Raw genomic sequence first — 20,194 nt, forward strand, 5'->3', positions numbered from 1 at the left:
AAAAAAAAAAAAAGAAAAAAGAAATAGCTGAGTGTGGTGGTACGTGCCTGTAGTCCCAGCTACTTAGGAGGCTGAGGTAGGAGGATCACTTAAGCCCAGGAGGCAGAGGTTGCAGTGAGCCAAGATTGTCACTGCACTCCAGACTGGGTGATAGAGCCAGACCTGTCTCAAAAACAACTCTAAGGGCCAGGCGCAGTGGCTCATACCTGTAATCCCAGCACTTTGGGAGAACAAGGTGGGCGAATCACGAGTCAGGAGATGGAGACCATCCTGGCTAACACAGTGAAACCCCATCTCTAATAAAAATACAAAAAATCAGCCAGGCATGGTGGCAGGTGCCTGTAGTTCCAGCTACTCGGGAGGCTGAGGCAGGAGAATGGAGTGAACCCGGGAGGCAGAGCTTGCAGTGAGCTGAGATCGCGCCACTGCACTCCAGCATGGGTGACACAGTGAGACTCTGTCTCAAAAAACAAAACAAAACAAAAAAAAAACAAGAACTCTAAGATAAATGTTATCCCTACCCTGAAGGTAATCTGAGGTCTTTTCCAGCTGGTTCTTGAACAGTATAGCACACAAGCATTTAACTATCATCAGATTGGTACTGCCATTTACTGAATGTCTGTTACCTGCTCAATACTGTGCAAGGTGCTTTATCAGTTATTGAATACTCCAATCTTATTAAGCTGGAGTATTAAATATAGTCAAATGTAAGTATGTAGGTATTATTTCCTACAGACTTATTATTACCGTACTAATGAGTAAAATGAGGCCCTGACAGGGTTAAATCTCTTGCCCAAGTTTACGGCAGTCAGTGGGTTTGAACTCTTATCTGACTCATGTCTGTCTGACTCCAAAGTCCATGTTTGCTCTGTTATGTTATTCATTAATATTGTAATAGAACTAGCTTAATAATGTAATGTAGGACAGGGATGGTTGCAGACAACTAGAAATGTTAAGAAACTAGACTAATAATTTATTTATTTATTTATTTATTTTGAGATGGAGTCTTGCTCTGTTGCCCAGGCTGGAGTGCAGTGGCATGATCTTGGCTCACTGCAAGCTCCCCCTCCTGGGTTCACGCCATTCTCCTGCCTCAGCCTCCCAAGTAGCTGAGACTACAGGCGCCCGCCACCACGACCAGCTAATTTTTTGTATTTATAGTAGAGACAGGATTTCACCGTGTTAGCCAGGATGGTCTCGATCTCTTGACCTCATAATCCGCCTACCTCTGCCTCCCAAAAAGTGTTGGGATTACAGGCGTAAGCCACCGTGCCCAGCCAAGACTAATAATTTAAAATGATTGCTTTATGTATTCACTGTGGCATGTTTAAATGGTCATAGGGCCAGGAATATATGCCATTCTTTCAAAGCACTGAAACTTGGTACTGAACTAGTTTAGTCTGTCTTACCAGAGATCTGTAGTTACACTAAGACTCTTAGATCAGAACATGATTTTATTTCCTATGAAGAAAATATAGGCTGGGCATGATGGATCATGCCTGTAATCTCAGTATTTTGGGAAGTCAAGGCCGAAGAACCACTTGAGGTCAGGAATTTGAGACCAGCCTTGGCAACAAAGTGAGACCCCCATCTTTACAAAAATATTAAAAAATTAGCCATGTGTGGTGGTGCATGCCTGTGGTTCCAACTACTTGGGAGGCTGAGGCAGGATGATCACCTGAGCCCAGGAGATCAAGGCTGCAGTGAGCTGTGTTCATGCCACTAAACTCCAGCCTGGGCGACAGAGCAGGATCCCCGACTCCAAAAAATAAGAAAATTAGCTGAGTGTGGTGGTGCACACATTTAGTCCCAGCTACTTGGGAGGCTGTGGTAGAAACAGCCCTTGAGCCCTTCGAGGCTGTACTGAGCTTTGACTACCACTGCACTCCAGCCTGGGCAACAGAACAAGACTCTGTCTCTACAAAAGAAAAAAAAAAAAGAAAAAGAAAAAAGATCATCTCACTTCCTACCTGCCTTCTGGGTCATTCTATTTTGTTTTTGTTTTTGTTTTTGAGATGGAGTTTCACTCTTGTTGCCCAAGCTGGAGTGCAATGGCACGATCTCAGCTCACCGCAACCTCCGCCTCCTGGGTTCAAGGGATTCTCCTGCCTCAGCCTCCCAAGTAGATGGGATTACAGGTATGCGCCACCACATCCTGCTCATTTTATATTTTTAGTAGAGATGGGGTCTCTCCATGTTGGCCAGGCTGGTCTCCAACTCCCAACCTCAGGTGATCTGCTGGCCTCGGCCTCCCAAAGTACTGGGATTACAGGCGTGAGCCACCACTCCTGGCAGGTTCATACTATTTTTTTGCCATTACTTTTAATGGCAAAAACTGCAATTACTTTTGCACCAACATATACCATCAAATCCACTCTTCTCTCACCATCTCCCACACCCACCATGGACAGAAAGTGTGAGCCAGGCATTCATTCTAATTTTCAGGATATGCATTTTACTCAGAGGCCTAATTTAAAACCAACAAAAGAAAACCAAAAATCTTCTCAGCCTATCAGGACAGCTATATCCTGGTAAGCTAAGAAACTATTTTGTTTATAACATTTTTTCAGTACTGTACTTCATGCCAACTTTGTTTATATCAAGAAGTAGGCTTCAAATATGCCAAATACTTTTGTCAAAGAAACACTGCTAGTTTTGGGCCAGGCGCGGTGGCTCATGCCTGTAATTCTAGCACTTTGGGATGCCAAGGCAGGCGGATCATGAGGTCAAGAGATCAAGACCATCCTGGCCAACATGGTGAAACCCCATCTCTACTAAAAATACAAAAATCAGCTGGGCATGGTGGCACATGCCTGTAGTACCAGCTACTTGGGAGGCTGAGGCAGGATAATCGCTTGAACCTGGGAGGTGGAGGTTGCAGTGAGCCGAAATCACGCCACTGCACTCCAGCCTGGGTGACAGTGCAAAGCTTCACCTTTAAAAAAAAAAAAAAAAAAAAGAAATACTGCTAGTTTTTCCCAAGTGCATGTGTGCACATGTAGTTCATTTGCTTATTTATCTTAAGCCAAGGTTTTAACATGTAATTGGAAGTCCTAAACTAAGTACTTTGGTTTACAGGTTAATTTGGTCTGAAATAGCTGGAAGTGGATGCACACACCTTTGCAGGAGCTCATATAGAAGTCACTGGAGGTGAGCATGCATACATCATGCTATAAATCACTATAAAAGTGATTTATAGTGTCTGTAAAAAAGTCCCAAAAAGTTTAGGTGTGAATTTATATTTATTTTATTAATTTTTTTTGAGACAAGTCTTGCTCTGTCACCTAGGCTGGAGTGCAGTGGCACGATCTTGGCTCACTGCAAGCTCCGCCTCCCGGGTTCAGGCCATTCTCCTACCTCAGCCTCCTGAGTAGCTGGGACTACAGGCGTCCGCCGCCACGCCCGGCTAATTTTTGTATTTTTAGTAGAGATGGGGTTTCACCATGTTGGCCAGGCTGGTCTCAAACTCCTGACCTCAGGTGATCCACCTGCCCAGCCTCTCAAAGTGCTGGGATTACAGGCTTGAGCATCTGCGACTGGCCGGGTCTATATTTATTTTTAAATAATTACTTCAGATGACAATGTGTCATAAATTGCTGCTTTGCTACACATAGTTACCATTATGATGCTCATGTTTTATTGACTAGTTCTTGATCTTGAGGCTTATACCTGGTGTAAGTATGCTTTAGGCATTCATGAATGACAGTCAACAACTGAGCTGAAGGTCATGGGGCACAAGGCTGTAATTCTTCTAATGGTAATGACAGTAACGTAAGTCTGATACACAAGCAGCATGTATTCAACACACTGATACCTGATAGCATGTCAGGAAAAGAGAACAGGCAATGCAGTTTAAGGAGGGAAAAACTGAGAAGTCGTAACTACTCCAAAGATGTGAAGGAAACCACAAAAGACATGGACCTGCTTCTACTATAAAAAGAAAATGAAGCACTTCTCTGGGGTTGCTATACCAACTGTTTCAGCCCATTGTAGTCTTGCCTCTTTCAGGGCTTTAGCCACTATTTCATTTCACGGAAAAGCAGACATCTCCTAACAGAGTGACATTTACCAAAAGAAAGAAGGCTTATCAGTGAGAAGCTTAATAAAGAAAATTTTTTTTTTTTTTAATCTATGCTTTGCACAATTTTCTTTTCTTTTTTGTTTGAGACAGAGTCTCGCTCTGTCGCCAGGCTGGAGTGCAGTGGCGCGATCTCGTCTCACTGCAACCTCCACCTCCCGGGTTCAAGTTATTCTCCTGCCTCAGCCTCCTGAGTAGCTGGGATTACAGACATGCGCCACAACGTCCGGCTAATTTTTGTATATTTAGTAGAGACAGGGTTTCACCATGTTGGTCAGGCTGGTCTCAAACTTCTGACCTCATGCTCCGCCCGCCTTAGCCTCCCAAAGAGCTGGGATTACAGGCGTGAGCCACTGTGCCTGGCCTGCTTTGCGCAATTTTCAAAAGCCATTATTTCTATTCAATTTTGGGTACTTACTACAGTGCTGGATGCAAAGTTTATGCAATAAAATCTTATTGAATGAATGAATCATAGGATAAATAATATAACTAGTAATTTCTTAAGATCATAAATTCCATTACAGTAACCCCGGTAGGCAACTCTATAAAATTTTGGGCTCCAAGAAGAGGTCAATGCATGCCATAAATGTGTTTGATCTGCTGTAAAGTATATTCACAGTCTTCAAAATGTAATGCTTAAATGAGATAAAACTGGTTGGTTACCACCCCCAAGTTAGCATATGCCAGCCTGCACAAAGGTAAATATCAAAAACTTTAACTGCTCAATTTGAATTAACCAAAGATTCCTTCTAGGAATCTTAAAAAAAAAAAAAAATAAGGGTGTGAACACTTCAAGCACTTATTTTCAGATGCATCAACTGACATAAATTAAAAATGGTGCAAACTAATAATTGAACACTAGTAGCATAACAAAATAGAATTTTCACTTTCCACTTTGAGTCAAAGTGGTTTGCTCATGTTTGTTGAAATCAGAACTGAAACAATGACATGTATAAAAAGAACAGATAAAAGTGGTTCTTCCATTAAAAGTGCCATTCCCTGCTCTCAGCTGATGAAGGCACGAGAACTCAATGGAACAGTTAGGCAGACTCAAATCATCTCAGCTGGAAGCACTCTCCGCTTAAACATACTCATCTGGCCCACCCTCATTCCAAATTCAGGCACAAATGGCCTCCCCGAGGCTTTATGACTTGCTTTCTTCTTTTTCTTCTGATAGTGTTTCCCAGATTGGCTCCTTGATGTGTTCTGGTAACTGTTCTAACTGTGTCTAAAAAAAGAGAGAAACAAAACTATAATGTGGATTTAAAAGAACTTTTTGGCTATAAATCAGACTTATTAATTTGGTCAAATCCTCTTTACTTTTTTCTTTTATCCCCCTAGTCTTTCTATAGGGTTTTGAAATGGAAAGAAGGAAACTTGATGGTCTATAAAACACTCTCACATATATAATCTATTTGATCCTCAATGATCTTCATGGATTGCCACTTAATGGGATCCCCAAGTCTAGACAACTAATATTGAGGAGGGAGAACTTCAGAGGTGGTTCACGGAGGACTTGGGCAGGATTCTGTTGCAAGGAGTGGATAGCCCCCAACCACTGTGGCAACTCTGTCTCCCAGTTTGCCACAGGTTAGGGCAAACTCTACTCAGTGGGCCAGGACCAGGTTGCAGTGTATCAAAACAACAATACAGAACCACTCCCCACTGCCCCAGCTGAAAGAGGTAGAAATTCAAGCTATACCTTTGTTACTTCCATGGCAACCCCTTCAGGTAAGTTTCGCTGAATATATTCCAAGTAGACATCTGCTGTGCTTCCAGTTAGATGTTCTAACTAAAACATCAAACATGAAAATGATTCATGTATGCTGTTTGTTAAAGCATACCTTTTTTTTTTTTTTTTGAGATGGAGTCTCACTCTGTCGCCCGGGCTGGAGTGCATGTGATCTCAGCTCACTGCAACCTCTGCCTCCTGGGTTCAAGCCATTCTCCTGCTTCAGTCTCCCGAGTGGCTGGGACTACAGGTGTGTGCCACCATGTCCAGCTAATTTTTTTTCTGTTTTTAGTAGGGACGGGGTTTCACCATGTTGGCCAGGCTGGCCTCGAACTCCTGACCTCAAGTGATCCGCCTGCCTTGGCCTCCCAAAGTGCTAGGATTACTGGCGTGAGCCACTGTGCCTAGCCTCCCCTAAAGAATCTTATGTAAAATCTCAATTATAAAAAAAAAAAAAAAAGTATGAATCCTTTGGTTGATGGCATGGGGACAACATGGCCCAGAAACCCTCTTCTTCCAAAATGTAGCTGCCTTAAAACCTGGGCTCCATGGGACACCGTTGGCAAGCATAGTATCAAAGCAGTATACTTTCAAGAGGCTCACAAAACAACTGAAGACAAAAGGACTAGATTATAAGATACAGTTAGTATAAGGTTTTCTGTGTGTACTATGAGAGATGTTTCCCTCAGACACAGGTGGATAAAATTTGGGTTTTTCTTTTTAAGAGTAGGGACTGGGCAGGAACAGTGGCTCACACCTGTAATCCCAGCACTTTGGAAGGCCGAGGTGGGTGGATCGCCTGAGATCAGGAGTTCAAGACCAGCCTGTTCAATATGGTGAAACCCCATCTCTACTAAAAATACAAAAATTAGCCAGGCGCAGTAGTGTACACCTGTAGTCCCAGCTACTAGGGAGGCTGAGACAGGAGAACTGCTTGAACCTGGAAGGCAGAGGTTACAGTGAGCCTAGATTGTGCCACTGCACTCTAGCCTAGGTGACAGAGTGAGACTCTATCTCAAAAAGAGTAGGGACCATGACTTTACTATATTTGTGCCCTCAATGACTAGTACAGTATTTCCCATATAAAAGATGTATGAGTGCTTGTTTTAATATTTACCAATCACTTACTATGTGATCAAAGTATTCTGAGTGCTTACATAAATTTTCCATTCTAATTCTCACACTAACCTTTTGAGATGGGTACCACTATTATTCCCATTTTACAGATGGAGGAATTGAGGTACACGTCACACAGCTGTCAAGTGCCAGAATTTGGATTCTGGCATTGGCAGTCTAACTCCAGAACCCATGCTCTCCTTAAGCACAAGACTGTGCTGGCACTAATGGAAGCACAAATGAGTAACAGATGAATGAAAAATCTAATGCTGTGCATCACTGACATGGAAAATCCAGCTAGTATGTGAAACAGTTATCAGAACTGTGTAAAACCTTAACTAGAATTTTTTAAACATGAGCAAAATTATTCCAATGCTATCTTGGCATAATCTGCATTCCTGAATTAAGGTACGCACTACTCTAAAGGATGGCTTCATTTAATTTTACTTTTCCTACCATGACACTTCCATAAACACTAAAAGATATTTACCTTCTGTACAACCAACAGACATGGGCTTGCTGAAAGAAGTCAATCTAGTCAATGTTAAAGTTATATGCTGGTATGAATTTCTGGTATTTCAAAAATGTCAGAATTTTTCAAATACACTCACCTCTAAACATCTGTAAAGTGTTCTCATTTCATACTGAACTCTGTGCTTCTTGTAAATATGCACTGATTTGAGAAGAGTAAATCGCTCTATTTTCCTTGGGGGTTCGTGTCTGAAATTAATGGACAAAACAAAAGCTGAGTCACTATGATAACAAAGCATAATTCCATGATTTTGTAGGTCAGACTCACACTCAATTATAGGCATTAAGTACCATTTACAGACTTCCATTTGCCAAAACTGTCATCTGGAACAACAACTGCTATCATAAAACTCAGGCCAAAATAAACACTGCAGACAGCAATAGCTTTTTCCCACAGGCTCAAAAATAAGCCCTGGCATGTCAAGTGCGCATGCATACACACACACCTGCTGCTTTTACACCCTTTAGTCTTTTATTGACCAAACATATGAATTGTGAAGAGTTGCACTAGTGTGGTGGACACAGTTATAACACCTGCTATATGTCTGTTGTTTTAGGAAAATCTACAGATATATCGAAATAACAAAACTATAGTCTATTTTGGGAAACTGTGGCCTTCTGTTTTTGTTAGAAGGTCAGACTGCCAAAGCCCCAGATGGGGCCTTATTCAACAGGAGAAGGAGCAGATGACAAGACAAAGGAGACAGTTATGCTTGACCCTGCAGTGACTCCAAGGCTATCTGAAGCTTACCTTGTTCAAGCAAGAATTACTGGGTGAGTGGTGTTTCTTAGGGAAGATTTGAAACAATGGATATATTAGCCCCAAATCATCACATCCAAAGGGTCTAAAACGATTGTTCATTCACCTACTCTACCTCCCTGCTCCATGGAGATCCCAGAAACATGGCCTTCTTAAGTCTCCTTACATCTATGCAATTTCTAGAAAAAGGATTTCTTTCATTTTCCTTGTTTACTCATTCTAGTATTTAAAAACTCCAGTGGGCAGGAAGGCATGATCCTGATTAGGATAACATACGACAAGCTTAAACTCTACCCACCAAGAGTTTCTATCCTACTTTAAAAGTTCAGACTGGGCCAGGTATGGTGGCTCACGCCTGTAATCCCAGCACTTTGGGAGGCCGAGGCGGGCAATTTGCCTGAGCTCAGGAGTTCAAGACCAGCCTGGGCAACGTGGTGAAACCCCGTCTCTACTAAAATACAAAAAATTAGCCAGGCGTGGCGGTGTGCGCCTGCAGTCCCAGCTACTCCTTGGGAGGCTGAGGACTGCCTGAATCCAGGAAGCAGAGGTTGCAGTGAGCTGAGGTTGTGCCACTGCACCCCAGCCTGGGCAACAGAGCCAGACTCTGTCTTAAAAAAAAAAAAAAAAGAGTTCAGACCTTCCTGGGATGAGCACTATTTTCCTGGTTGATCATATTATAGTAGCGAACAGGTCAGATCAGGAAAGGCCATACTTACACTTTAATAGAGATACCAAGTTCTTTAGCAGCAAGCACAGCAAAATATTCATAGCTGTCCAATACAGCCTTATCGTGACCTTTCACTAAAACCGACAGGCGCTTATATAGTGTGTCTGGTTCATCAGAGACCGTTATCTACAATCCCAAAGAAAAGTTTCAGTTTTAGTTCCTCTTATATTTATAACTAGCAAATTTAACATATTACCCTCAATTGAAAAACTTCAGAGTTTACTAATAAATGAGGAGAAAAACACTGAGTGACAGCACTGTTAGCTGAAGTGTCTAGATACTTTCATGTTCAGATCTGGACAATGAGCCTCAGAATCTGTTAAAATACAGCGTGAGTCAAAAGAATTTTCAAGGCAACCCATAAAATTACTAAAGGAACTTTCCAACTTAAAATAATTATTCAGCTTCAAATTCACAATGAGAAAGGATTTCAGGGTCTCCTAATAAAAAGAGCCTGGTCAGAAGACCTAGACTGAGAATTAAACTCTGCTAATGGTAGCTGAAGGTCAACGGGCAAATCATCTCATCTCACTGCACACTGGTTTCCTCACATACGAAAGAGGGTAAACCTATGCTATAGCCCACAGTATTTCTCTAAGAAAAAAATAAGAAAACACAGATTAAAGCCCTTATTAATTATAAAACATTATTATACAAAGCCAAGCTAGTTCTATTCATATTTTTTATTAGGTTTTATTCATGTATGTTTTGCCTGCCCTAATAAACAAATTACTCATTTCTAATTAAAATGATATGATGCTGACTGTACCTATAACTTCTACCTCTTCCACCCTAATACCTAAAGACCTCAGAAATAATGGGTTTGACACTTCTGACTTTCTTCCAAGAGGTGAATTACCTTCATTTCATTCATCCATTAAACCAGTAAATTATACTACTAATCCGATGATTCAGAATTAAATCACTTCACTCCTGAAAGGAGATTTACTTACTAGCCAGAAAGCTAGATATCCACTCTCAATTACCCCAAAAAGAGTTGTTGGAAGAACAAAATATCTGATAGCCTGTGTCATGAGTTGAGGGATGAGAAGGGGGAATATAGCCTCAAGATTGTTCTGACTGATCCCTAAGGGTGTTAAAAGATACTATGAATTTGTTAGGAATATTAAAAATCAGAAGATTTCACAAGAACATCTGGATTTCAGTTTAGCCTGGAAGATTTAGACAAGCTGGCATCATTAGGTCTGATTTCCCACAGGGCAACAAGTGGCTAGAGTAAGTAGCTGCTGTCTTGCTTATAAAGACAGTGGCACACCATGCCAATTCTGCAACCTTTTCTTATAGGCCTGGCTCCTGCAGGCATGTGAGTTGCAGACTGGGGCTTAAATGTACTGTCATAGAAATATATCCAGTACTGGCCAGGTGTGGTGGCTCATGCCTGTAATCCCAGCACTTTGGGAGGCTGAGGCAGGCAGATCACTTGAGGCCAGGAGTTTGAGACCAGCCTGGCCAACATGGCAAAACTCCACTTCCACTAAAAATACAAAAGTTAGCCAGGCATGGTGGTGCGTGCCTGTAATCCCAGCTAGTCGGGAGGCTAAGGCATGAGAACTGCTTTGAACCCAGGAGGCTGAGGTGAGCCAAGATCATGCCACTGCACACCAGCCTGGGTGACAGAGCGAGACTCTGTCTCAAAATAAATAAATAAATAAATAAATATCCAGTATCTATTAAGAGAAAAGATAGAAAAAAAAAAAAAAAGAGCAGTAAACTAGACATGTGCACAGACAAAATAAGTACCAAATAAGTACAAAATAAGACAAATGTCTAGAACTGTAAAATCCCAAACTGTTAATATTTTTGAGGGGTAGAAACGGAAGGATTTTTAAAAACTACAAGTAACACAAAAAACTGGATTGATGAAATCATAGCTTCTACAGGGTTACCGAGTTCCTTCTAGATGTTTATTATTTGTGCTAATGCATTTTCTCACTGTGAACAATAAAGCACCGTCCAGGCCCAGGCTCAATACACAAAATGAAAACAAAGACTTGAAGGCTACCAGAAAAATACTTTTCCATAACATAACATCAAGTATTCTACATCACAAATTCTGACAACTCTTCCATTATGCCAAGCTAAAAGCAAGAGACTGCTAATTAGCACAGTTATTTGGGGGTAAATAATTTATTCTTTTAGAACTTACTTTGATACCCTGAAGATAATACAATCCAGGGAGTTAAGAGAATATACGCATTGTGCATTTGCCAGTATTCTAGGACAAAATTTTTTTATTCATAGAGTGTTTGGAGGAAAAAAAACCCCAATGAAATAATAAGGAAAACCTATTGTTAATGTAGCTCCTTATACCAAGGAACAGGGAGTACATACCACAGGTTTGGTCAAATCCTTTGGAACATCAACATGTAGGTTTGAAAACTGTACCCACTTCATATTGGTACTGCTATGTGTGGGGAAAAAAAGAGAAACCTAAGTAAAATAGCACAATAACCTATTTTGTTCAGTTTAGCACATCCAATTGTATACTTACAGAAGAAAGCCACCATTTTTGACTGTATCGCCCTTAGAACTGTTTACAGAAAAATTCCCCAATCCCTAAAGAAAAAAAAGCAGGACATGTGTTAGAATTAAAGTCAACTACCAAACCATTCATAATTTCCACTAAAAACTAAAGGGTTACCTCATTATTTCAGATGAAGATACTGGGGTAACTAAAAAGGCCAAATTAGATTTCATTAAAAAAAAAAAAAAATTGAGGACAATGGTAGAGTTGATGATAAAAAAGCAGTCCCAAAATACTAGAGAATCTCTATTTTAAAGTTTAGGAATAAAAACTTTTTCAAAAAAAACAATTCTCACATTAAAAAAGCTATGAATTATGTAGACATCAAGAAAAAAACTTTATTTTCCCTTTTTTTTTTTTTTTTTACAAATTGTACTTCAGTAAATACTTATTTTGCCTGAATATTTTTAAGCAATAAAATATCTTGTTTTTATAACTTGTTAAGAGTTGGAATAAAAATTCTAAAGTACCCCTCTTTTGATGCTTTCATACATCTTTTAAAGCATGCATATTTCTTAGCTTGGCTGGGATAATTAGCTTATAAATGAACTGAAATATGAGCTGTGACTTATACCCAACTTGTTGTAGCATGTTGTGCCACATGCTACAACAAACCCACATTTCCAAATCCTTTACCTTCAGCTCCCCCTGGTGGCACATGACTTTCCAGTTTTAGGAAACAAGCTATAGTACTGCATATAACATAACAGCTAACTGTTTTTTCCTGTAAACTTTCCTGAGATTTTAAAGTGTAACCCGAGAAAGTGGAAACACAATAGGATCCTTAAAAACACAATGAAGATGAAAATAAGGCCAGGTGCTGTGGCTCACACCTGTAATCCCAACACTTTTGGAGGCCAAGGTGGGTGGATCACTTGCGGTCAGGAGTTCCAGAGCAGCCTGGCCAACATGGTGAAACCCTGTCTCTATTAAAAATACAAAAATTAGCCGGGCATGGTGGTGGCACAGCTGTGATCCTAGTTACTTGGGAGGCTGAGGCAGAAGAATCGCTTGAACCTGGGAGGCGGAGGCTGCAGTGAGCTGAGATCGTGCCACTGTACTCCAGGCTGGGTGACAGAGCGAGACTCCATCTCAAAAAAAAAAAAAAAAAAGTGGGAGTCTAAAGTGCTATTACATCCACGAGTCAATCTTAAGAAGTTTTTCTGTTTTTTTTTTTGAGAGGGAGTCTTGCTCTTGTTGCCCAGGCTGGAGTGCAATGGCACGATCTTGGCTCACTGCAACCTCTGCCTCTGGGTTCGAGCAATTCTCCTTCTTCAGCTTCCCGAGTAGCAGGGATTACAAGCATGAGCCACCACACCTGGCTAATTTTTTTTATTTTTAGTAGAGACGGGGTTTCACCGTGTTAGTTAGGATGGTCTCGATCTCCTAACTTCGTGATCTGCCCACCTCGACCTCCCAAAGTGTTGGCATTACAGGCATGAGCCACCGCGCCCGGTCAACTAGTTTTTCAATTGCATTTTTTCTTTGTATTTCTTGAGAGAGAGAGAGAGGGAGTGTGTGTGCACGTGTTGGCGGTGGTGGTGGTTTGGAAGGGAGGACTGTCTGGGTAAATTTGTCTTAATAAAGCAGTTCAAAAATTTCAACCTCTAATACCATCTGATTTTTCTTAAGAACATTGGTTTTCAGGCCGGGTGCGGGGGCTCAAGCCTGTAATCCCAGCACTTTGGGAGGCCGAGGCAGGCGGATCACTGAGGTCAGGAGTTCGAGACCAGCCTGACAGACACGGTGAAACCCTGTCTCTACTAAAAATACAAATATTAGCTGGGCATGGTGGCGCATGCCTGTAATCCCAGCTGCTCGTGAGGCTCAGGCAGGAGAATCACTTGAACCCGGGAGGCGGGGGTTGCCGTGAGCCGAGATCATGTCATTGCACTCCAGTTTGGGCGACTAGAGCGAAACTCCGTCTCCAAAACAAAACAAAAAACAGTGGTTCTCAAACTGTAGTCTGAGGACGTCTGTGGGGTCTCTCAGACACTATCAGGGGGTCCGGGAAATCAAAACTATTTTCATAAAACTAAGATGTTACTTACAACTTTTACACTCATTCTCTTACTAGTGTATGGTGAAGTTTTCCCGTGACAGCCTGAGGTGTGACATAGAAAAAGATTAAATACAGAAGCAGATTTGAATCTAGCTTTTATTAAGCCAGAAATTAAAGACAGCTGCAAAAATGTAAAACATTGCTGCTCCTTACTCGTTTGTTCAGAAAACATATTTTTCATAAAGTGTTGTAACATGTAATGAGTGTTACTTTTAAATCAATACATATTCTTAAGTTTTATTTTCCAAAAAGCTAAATATAGATAGCTAAAATCCACAAAAGCAAAAGCTCTTTGGAGTCCTCAACTCCGAAAGTGTAAAGCGGTCCCAAGGCCAAAAAGCATGAGAACCGCTGCTGAAAAGTTTTTGCTCCTCCTCCAAATAACTGTGCAGAGGATATCTAACCCACTCCTCTGGCTTGAGACGTTCCTCTAAACCTGGATGCCAGGAAAGCATCTCAATTTAGTTCCATGGGATGAGTTTGAGATCTCGCACCAGCTCAGCCTCTTAATTTTCGCGAGGCAAATTTCCTGCCTTCTCTGAGCCTCAGTTTATTTTGCAAACGTAAAAGAAGGGTTTTGGAACATAGAAAGTACAAAATCTTTTCCAGCTCTGACATCCTACGATTATTCTTGTTCCTATCTTTGCCTGGACTCATTAACTTATGTTTAATTCCATGAGAGAATTCTGAGAAAACCAGCCCCTTTCTCGTCACTTTCCTGTAAACGGCGCGAGGTGAGGGATAAATATCAGGAAAAATTCTGATGGGCAGAGCGGCTGGTGGCTGGGAAACTTAAAGGCAACTATCCCGGTCAGCCCTCCTAGTCTCCCTAGCCCATCCAGTACCTGCCAGAGGCGCCGACACACGGCCCCGAACGCTGTCCGCGCCGCCATCTTGTCGGTCCCGACCTCTCAGGATTGCTTCCGGGGTTACAGCGGCGTCCTCAGACCATAGAGTTCCGCAAAAGGAGAGAGTACATCCTCATGTTCCGAGGCTGAAACAACCATAGAGACACGATCCTGTGCTTTTTGAGGGCGGGACAGTTGGCTGGCGGAGGCCAGCCTTGTTCTGGGCAGGGTCTGGATAGTTACCAAGCCCCATTAATGTTTTCACCTTTAAATTGTTGTGTGTGTATACGCGCGCGCGTACACGCGCACACACACACACACACACTCTTATTTATTTACTTATTTTTTTCTTTTAGAGACTGAGTCTCACTCGGCTGCCCAGGCTGGAGCGCAGTGGCACAGTCATAGCTCACTGCAGCCTCAAACTCCTGGCTCAAGTGATCCTCCTGGCTCAAGTGATCCTCCTGCCTCAGCCTCCCAAGTAGCTGAACTACAAGCACGTGCCACCAAAGCCAACTAATTTTTTGTTTTTTAATTTTCTTGTAGAGACAGGGTCTCGTTATATTGCCTGTGTTATTTTGTGGGCTGGTCTCAAACTCATGTCCTCAAGTGATCTTCCGGCCTTGGCCTCCCAAAGGACTGAGATTACAGGTATGAGCCACCAAGCCCAGACTGAAACTAATGTATTGACACCATTTACTTCAGTAATGGGTGATTTATTTTCCTATTTTTGCATTTTTCAATTTTTTTTTTGCATTTTTCAAAATTTTAACAAAATCTGTGTATAATAAGAAAAAGAAAAGTCGGCCACTACCATTGGGTCCAGTTGCCACTCAGTTACCTTATTGCAATGGCTTTCTAATTATGGTTCTTAATCCTTTCTTCCTTCCCCACACGGATTGGAATTCTTGTGCTCTATCCATTTTGTATACCACTGTCCTACTGATGTTTCTAAATTATTCATTTCCTTATGTTACTCTTGTATTTAGGAATTTACAATGACTAGCTTCACCTACAGCAAGCCAAAGTGTTTTGTCTAGTTATTAATGTCCACCATAATTTTTTCCAAGTAAAAAAGTTTATAACTGGGATTTGCTATAATAAAAACTTCTTCAGGCTGGGCGCGGTGGCTCACGCCTGTAATCCCAGCACTTCGGGAGACTGAGGCAGGCGGATCACCTGAGGTCAGGAGTTCGAGACCAGCCTGGCCAACATGGTGAAACCCCATCTCTACTAAAAATACAAAAAATTAGTGGAATATCATCGTTGTGTGCGTGTAGTTCCAGCTACTCAGGAGGCAGAGGCATGAGAATTGCTTGAACCTGGGAGATGGAGGTTGCAGTGAGCCAAGATCGTGCCACTGCACTCCAGCCTGGGAGACACAATGAGACTGTCTAAAAAAAAAAGAAAGAAAGAAAAGGCCAGGTGCAGTGGCTCACACCTGTAATTCCAGCACTCAGCGCTTTGAGAGTCCAAGGCAGGTGGATCACCTGACGTCAGGAGTTCAAGACCAGCCTGGCCAACATGGCAAAAGCCTGTCTCTATAAAAATACAAAAATTAGTCAGCTGTGGTGGTGTGCACCTGTAATCCCAGCTATTTGGGAGGCTGAGGCAGAAGAATCACTTGAACCTGGGAGGCAGAGGGTGCAGTGAGTCAAGATTGAGATGGCGCCACTGCACTCCAGTCTGGGGAACAGAGCAAGACTCCATCTCCAAAAAAAAACTTCTTCCATTTGTGTAAATCTTTAAAAATTTATTTTTATTTTTCCTTTTATTTTCTTCTCATCTTAAAGTCTGCTTCTATAATACCATATTGTCTTATTTTATTTGATTTTATTTTTTTGTGAGACAGTGTCTCACTCCGTTGCCCAGGCTGGACAGCACTGGCTTGATCATAGCCCACTGCAGGCTCAGACTCCTGGGGTTAAGTGATCCTCACACCACAGCCTCTGGAGTATCTAGAACCACAGGTGTTTGCAACCATTTTTTATTTTATTTTTATTGTTTGTAGAGACAGAGACTTGCTATGTTGCCCACGCTGGTCTCAAACTCCGGGCTTCCAGCAATCCTCTCACCTTGGCCTCCCAAAGTGCTGGTTTTACAGGTATGAGCCACTGCACCTGGCCCATTTGTGCACATTTCTAAGTTTTATTTTCCCAGAATGCTTTCACATATGCATTTTAGCCTAATGGAAAACTGTAGCCTTATCATCAGATCTGGTTTCTAATCCCAGGTTTACCAGTTAGTTGAGTGACTTTGAGCAAGTTACTTCCCTACCCTGAGCCTCAGTTTTCTCATATGTCAAAAAAAAAAAAAAGAAAAAAAAGAAAAAAAGATAACAGTAGTTCCTGCTTCCAATAGTTGCTTGGGAATTCGATGCAATACCAATGTATGGTGTTTAGTACAATACTGCCATGTACTGATACTATAGATGTTATCCACTATCTGTGCCATTAAGTTTCTGCTTCACCTGCCTCACAAGGTTGTTGAGAGATTAAAAATAAAAAGATCAAGTTTATGAGAATATTTTGTAGCATCCAACTAAAGAACCGTACACATATGAAGTTTTGTTTTTCTCCCCACAAATAGTTATTACTACCCTATTTTGTAGGCAAGAGAACCAAAGAAGAGGTGAAATGATACGCCCAACATCACACCTATCTAGGAGATAGGGAGGGTCTAGGAGCAGAAACCAGTTTTCCTGCCCCTCAGACTGGCCTCTGTTTACTAGAACTCAGTTCATGTTGAGGTGTGGCAGAGATTCCAGTGCGGCCTTGCACCAGAGTATGGAAACAGCACACTTCACCTGTGTGCACTTCTTATTTTTGAGACGGAGTTTTACTCTTGTTGCCCAGCCTGGAGTGCAATGGTGCGATCCTGGCTCACTGCAACCTCCGCATCCCGGGTTCAAGTGATTCTCCTACCTCAGCTTCTGAGTAGCTGGGATTACAGGCATGCGCCACCACGCCCAGCTAATTTTTGTATTTTTAGTAGAGATGGGGTTTCTCCATGTTGGCCAGGCTGGTCTCAATCTCTTGACTTCATGATCCGCCCACCTTGGCCTCCTGAAGTGCTGGGATTACAGGCTTGAGCCACCACACCCAGGCTCACCTGTGTGCATTTCTGCTGGATTCAGTGATGCCCCATGTTGGCAGGCTGCCCAGTGCCCTTCTCAGAATCAGTCTCTCTGAATTGTGACATTTAAGGGAATTTCCCTCAGCCAATGGGGTTTTCCAACAGCCTCCCCACTCCCAACTCTGTTGCTGCTTCCAAAGTTTGCATCAGTCTGTCCAAATGGCACTTCTGTGAGGCCTTTCAGCCTGCCTCTGTCCCCTTTGAGTAGCCTCAGTTGGGTGAGTGTTCTGCAACCATAGTGCTTGCAAACGACTTTCACCTAAGTTGCCTACTCTGATCCTCACCAGAAGACATGGATTTTGTCCTCATTTAATAGATGAGGAAACCAAGGTGAAATGATTCCCTCAAGGTCATTTGGTAAGTTAGTTACAGCTAAACCAATAACCATCTTAAAAGCAGTGCCTTTTCTACCACTGCAGTGGGCTGGTGCTGATTCTATTATAAGGTTCAGTTCTATTTAAATCTCTTCGATAATAGGACTAGAAATACCCACCCACCACCCTAGCACCACCCCAAAAGAAATAGGGGCTTATATTTAAAGACCTGTGTGGTCCAGACGGCTCCTGGAACTCGAAAGGTCTGCTTTAAACAGTCTTAGGGACTGGGATACCCTCTTCACTCCTGAGGCCAAATGTGTTCTTTTTAGTGATGGGCTTTCACTGCTTACCAGTAGTTTCTGCTTCCTCAGGACTCTGCGTGGCCACTGCTTGCTGCTTTGGTTCATCAAGTTTCTCCATTCATACTCTCAAATGTGGGAATTTGATTTGGTCCTCTCATCTTCCTGGGCTGAGCCAAATGTGTCACCAAATGGCCTATGGGCCTAATGGTTTGGGGTCAAGTGCCAACTTGCTAGGGCCTAAGTAGAAGTCATTGTAAGGAGCAACGTCAGGTTTTGCCAAGAGTAGGGCTGAGAACAGTGCTCTTTGGCATGAAGTGTGGGCATGGATAGCATTCTGAAGCTTGGCCTATCCGTTAAGCATCTCTTTCCTACAGCCTAAACTTCTAGACACCCGACCTCATGTAGATGAGCAGGAGTCCGATGATTCTAGAGAGTTGATGCAAGTAAACCTTGCTTTATGTCCAGAAAAAATAAACAGAGATACATCAAATATTTTACAGTTAATCATATTTTGATTGTGCCGGTTGTTCTGTTTTTAAAGATAGCCCTTTCCAAAAGATCCTCTCTTACATAAAGGAAATAATCAGCCCTTTGGCTCCTTTTTTATTTTTGTTTGTATTATTATTGTTTTTTGGAGACAGTTTCACTCCTGTTGCCCAGGCTGGAGTGCAATGGCGCGATCTCGGTTCACTGCAACCTCTGACTCCTGGGTTCAAGCAATTCTCCTGCCTCAGCCTCCCAAGTAGCTGGGATTACAGGCGTGTGCCACCACGCCCGTCTAATTTTTTGTATTTTTAGTAGAGACAGGGTTTCTCCATGTTGGTCAGACTGGTCTCAAACTCCTGACCTCAGGTGATCTGCCCACCTCGGCCTCCCGAAGTGCTGGGATTGCAGGAGTGAGCCACTGCACCCGGCCCTTTGGCTCCTTTACACAGGGATATCTGCAATTCAGAGATCACTTATGGTTCTCTTAGGAATATATTATTCAATTTCTTAAAATATCTTCCAATTATGCTTTGCTATGTCAACATGAACTCTCATTCACATTCCTAGAGCACATCTCAGCTCGCTGACGGTGGCTGAGGATGGTAGATAGGGAGTAAATGGAATTCAGGATTTACACACATGTTCTGTCTCTGCCAAATGCACACATGGATGAGCATACCTGGAGGACTGGCGAGGTAACTCATTGAACACACAGTTACTTGCTATAAATTGCTGTGTACGTGTGGGCGATGGTGAGAGGATTCCCTATTGATAGGGCTCTTAATGCTGGAATTGAATCTGTTCCAAGGCCCCCATATGTCTTTCTAGGTATTAAATTCCTTGGCTGGAAGGAATCATGTGCAGCCATCTTTATATACTCTTCTCTGCCATGTATAATACAGTATGGAATAATGCTTGGTACATGGTGACTCATGAGGATTGACTGACTGAATAAAAGTAGGAAAAAAACTTCCGATTAGGCTTCCTGAAATAGACTTTAAATTTACAACACTGGCTAAGTCACACAGTTTCTAGAGGAATAGCTATTTTATTTGGTATAGGTTGTCTAAAGTAAACAGCTAAAATTAAAGTCAAAAACTAAAAGAGGCCAGGCTCAGTGGCTCACACCTGTAATCCCAGCACTTTGGGAGGCCGAGGCGGGTGGATTACGAGGTCAGAAGATCGAGACCACCCTGGCTAACACGGTGAAACCCATCTCTACTAAACACACACACACACACACACACAAAAAATTAGCCGGGTGTGGTGGCACGTGCCTATAGTCCCAGCTACTTGGGAAGCTGAGGCAGGAGAATCCCTTGAACTCGGGAGGTGGAGGTTGCAGTCAGCTGAGATGGTGCCATTGCACTCCAGCCTGGGCAATAGTGAGACTCCATTTCAAAAAGAAAAAAAAATCCAAAAGAGGCTGGGTGCAGTGGCTCATGCCTGTAATCCTAGCACTTCAGGAGGTCAAGGCAGAAGGATTGCTTGAAGCCAGGAGATCAACATCAACCTGGCCAACATAGTGAGACCCTGTCTCTATGAATTTAAAAAC

The 20,194-nt window shown here is 42.4% G+C and overlaps 1 protein-coding gene across 2 annotated transcripts; it reads right to left on the reverse strand.

Annotated features, from left to right (window-relative positions):
• Positions 1-3,719: 3,719 nt before the first annotated feature.
• MRPS10 (mitochondrial ribosomal protein S10) lies at positions 3,720-14,505 on the reverse strand. Of its 2 annotated transcripts, none has more exons than XM_011986717.1 (7): positions 14,397-14,505; positions 11,457-11,521; positions 11,297-11,369; positions 8,934-9,070; positions 7,538-7,646; positions 5,781-5,870; positions 3,720-5,306 (listed from the first exon to the last, which is right to left on the reverse strand). In XM_011986717.1, exons 1-7 carry the CDS (start codon positions 14,442-14,444, stop codon positions 5,223-5,225), a joined length of 606 nt encoding a protein of 201 aa, XP_011842107.1. In that variant the 5' UTR covers positions 14,445-14,505; the 3' UTR covers positions 3,720-5,222. The 2 variants fall into 2 exon arrangements, with proteins under 2 accessions (XP_011842107.1, XP_011842108.1); XM_011986718.1 differs by having other exon boundaries at positions 11,297-11,366; positions 14,397-14,450.
• Between the last annotated feature and the right edge of the window lie 5,689 nt (positions 14,506-20,194).

Source organism: Mandrillus leucophaeus, unplaced genomic scaffold, assembly GCF_000951045.1.
Source record: "Mandrillus leucophaeus isolate KB7577 unplaced genomic scaffold, Mleu.le_1.0 Scaffold3, whole genome shotgun sequence".
In the NCBI taxonomy this organism is placed as follows: Eukaryota; Metazoa; Chordata; class Mammalia; order Primates; family Cercopithecidae; genus Mandrillus; species Mandrillus leucophaeus.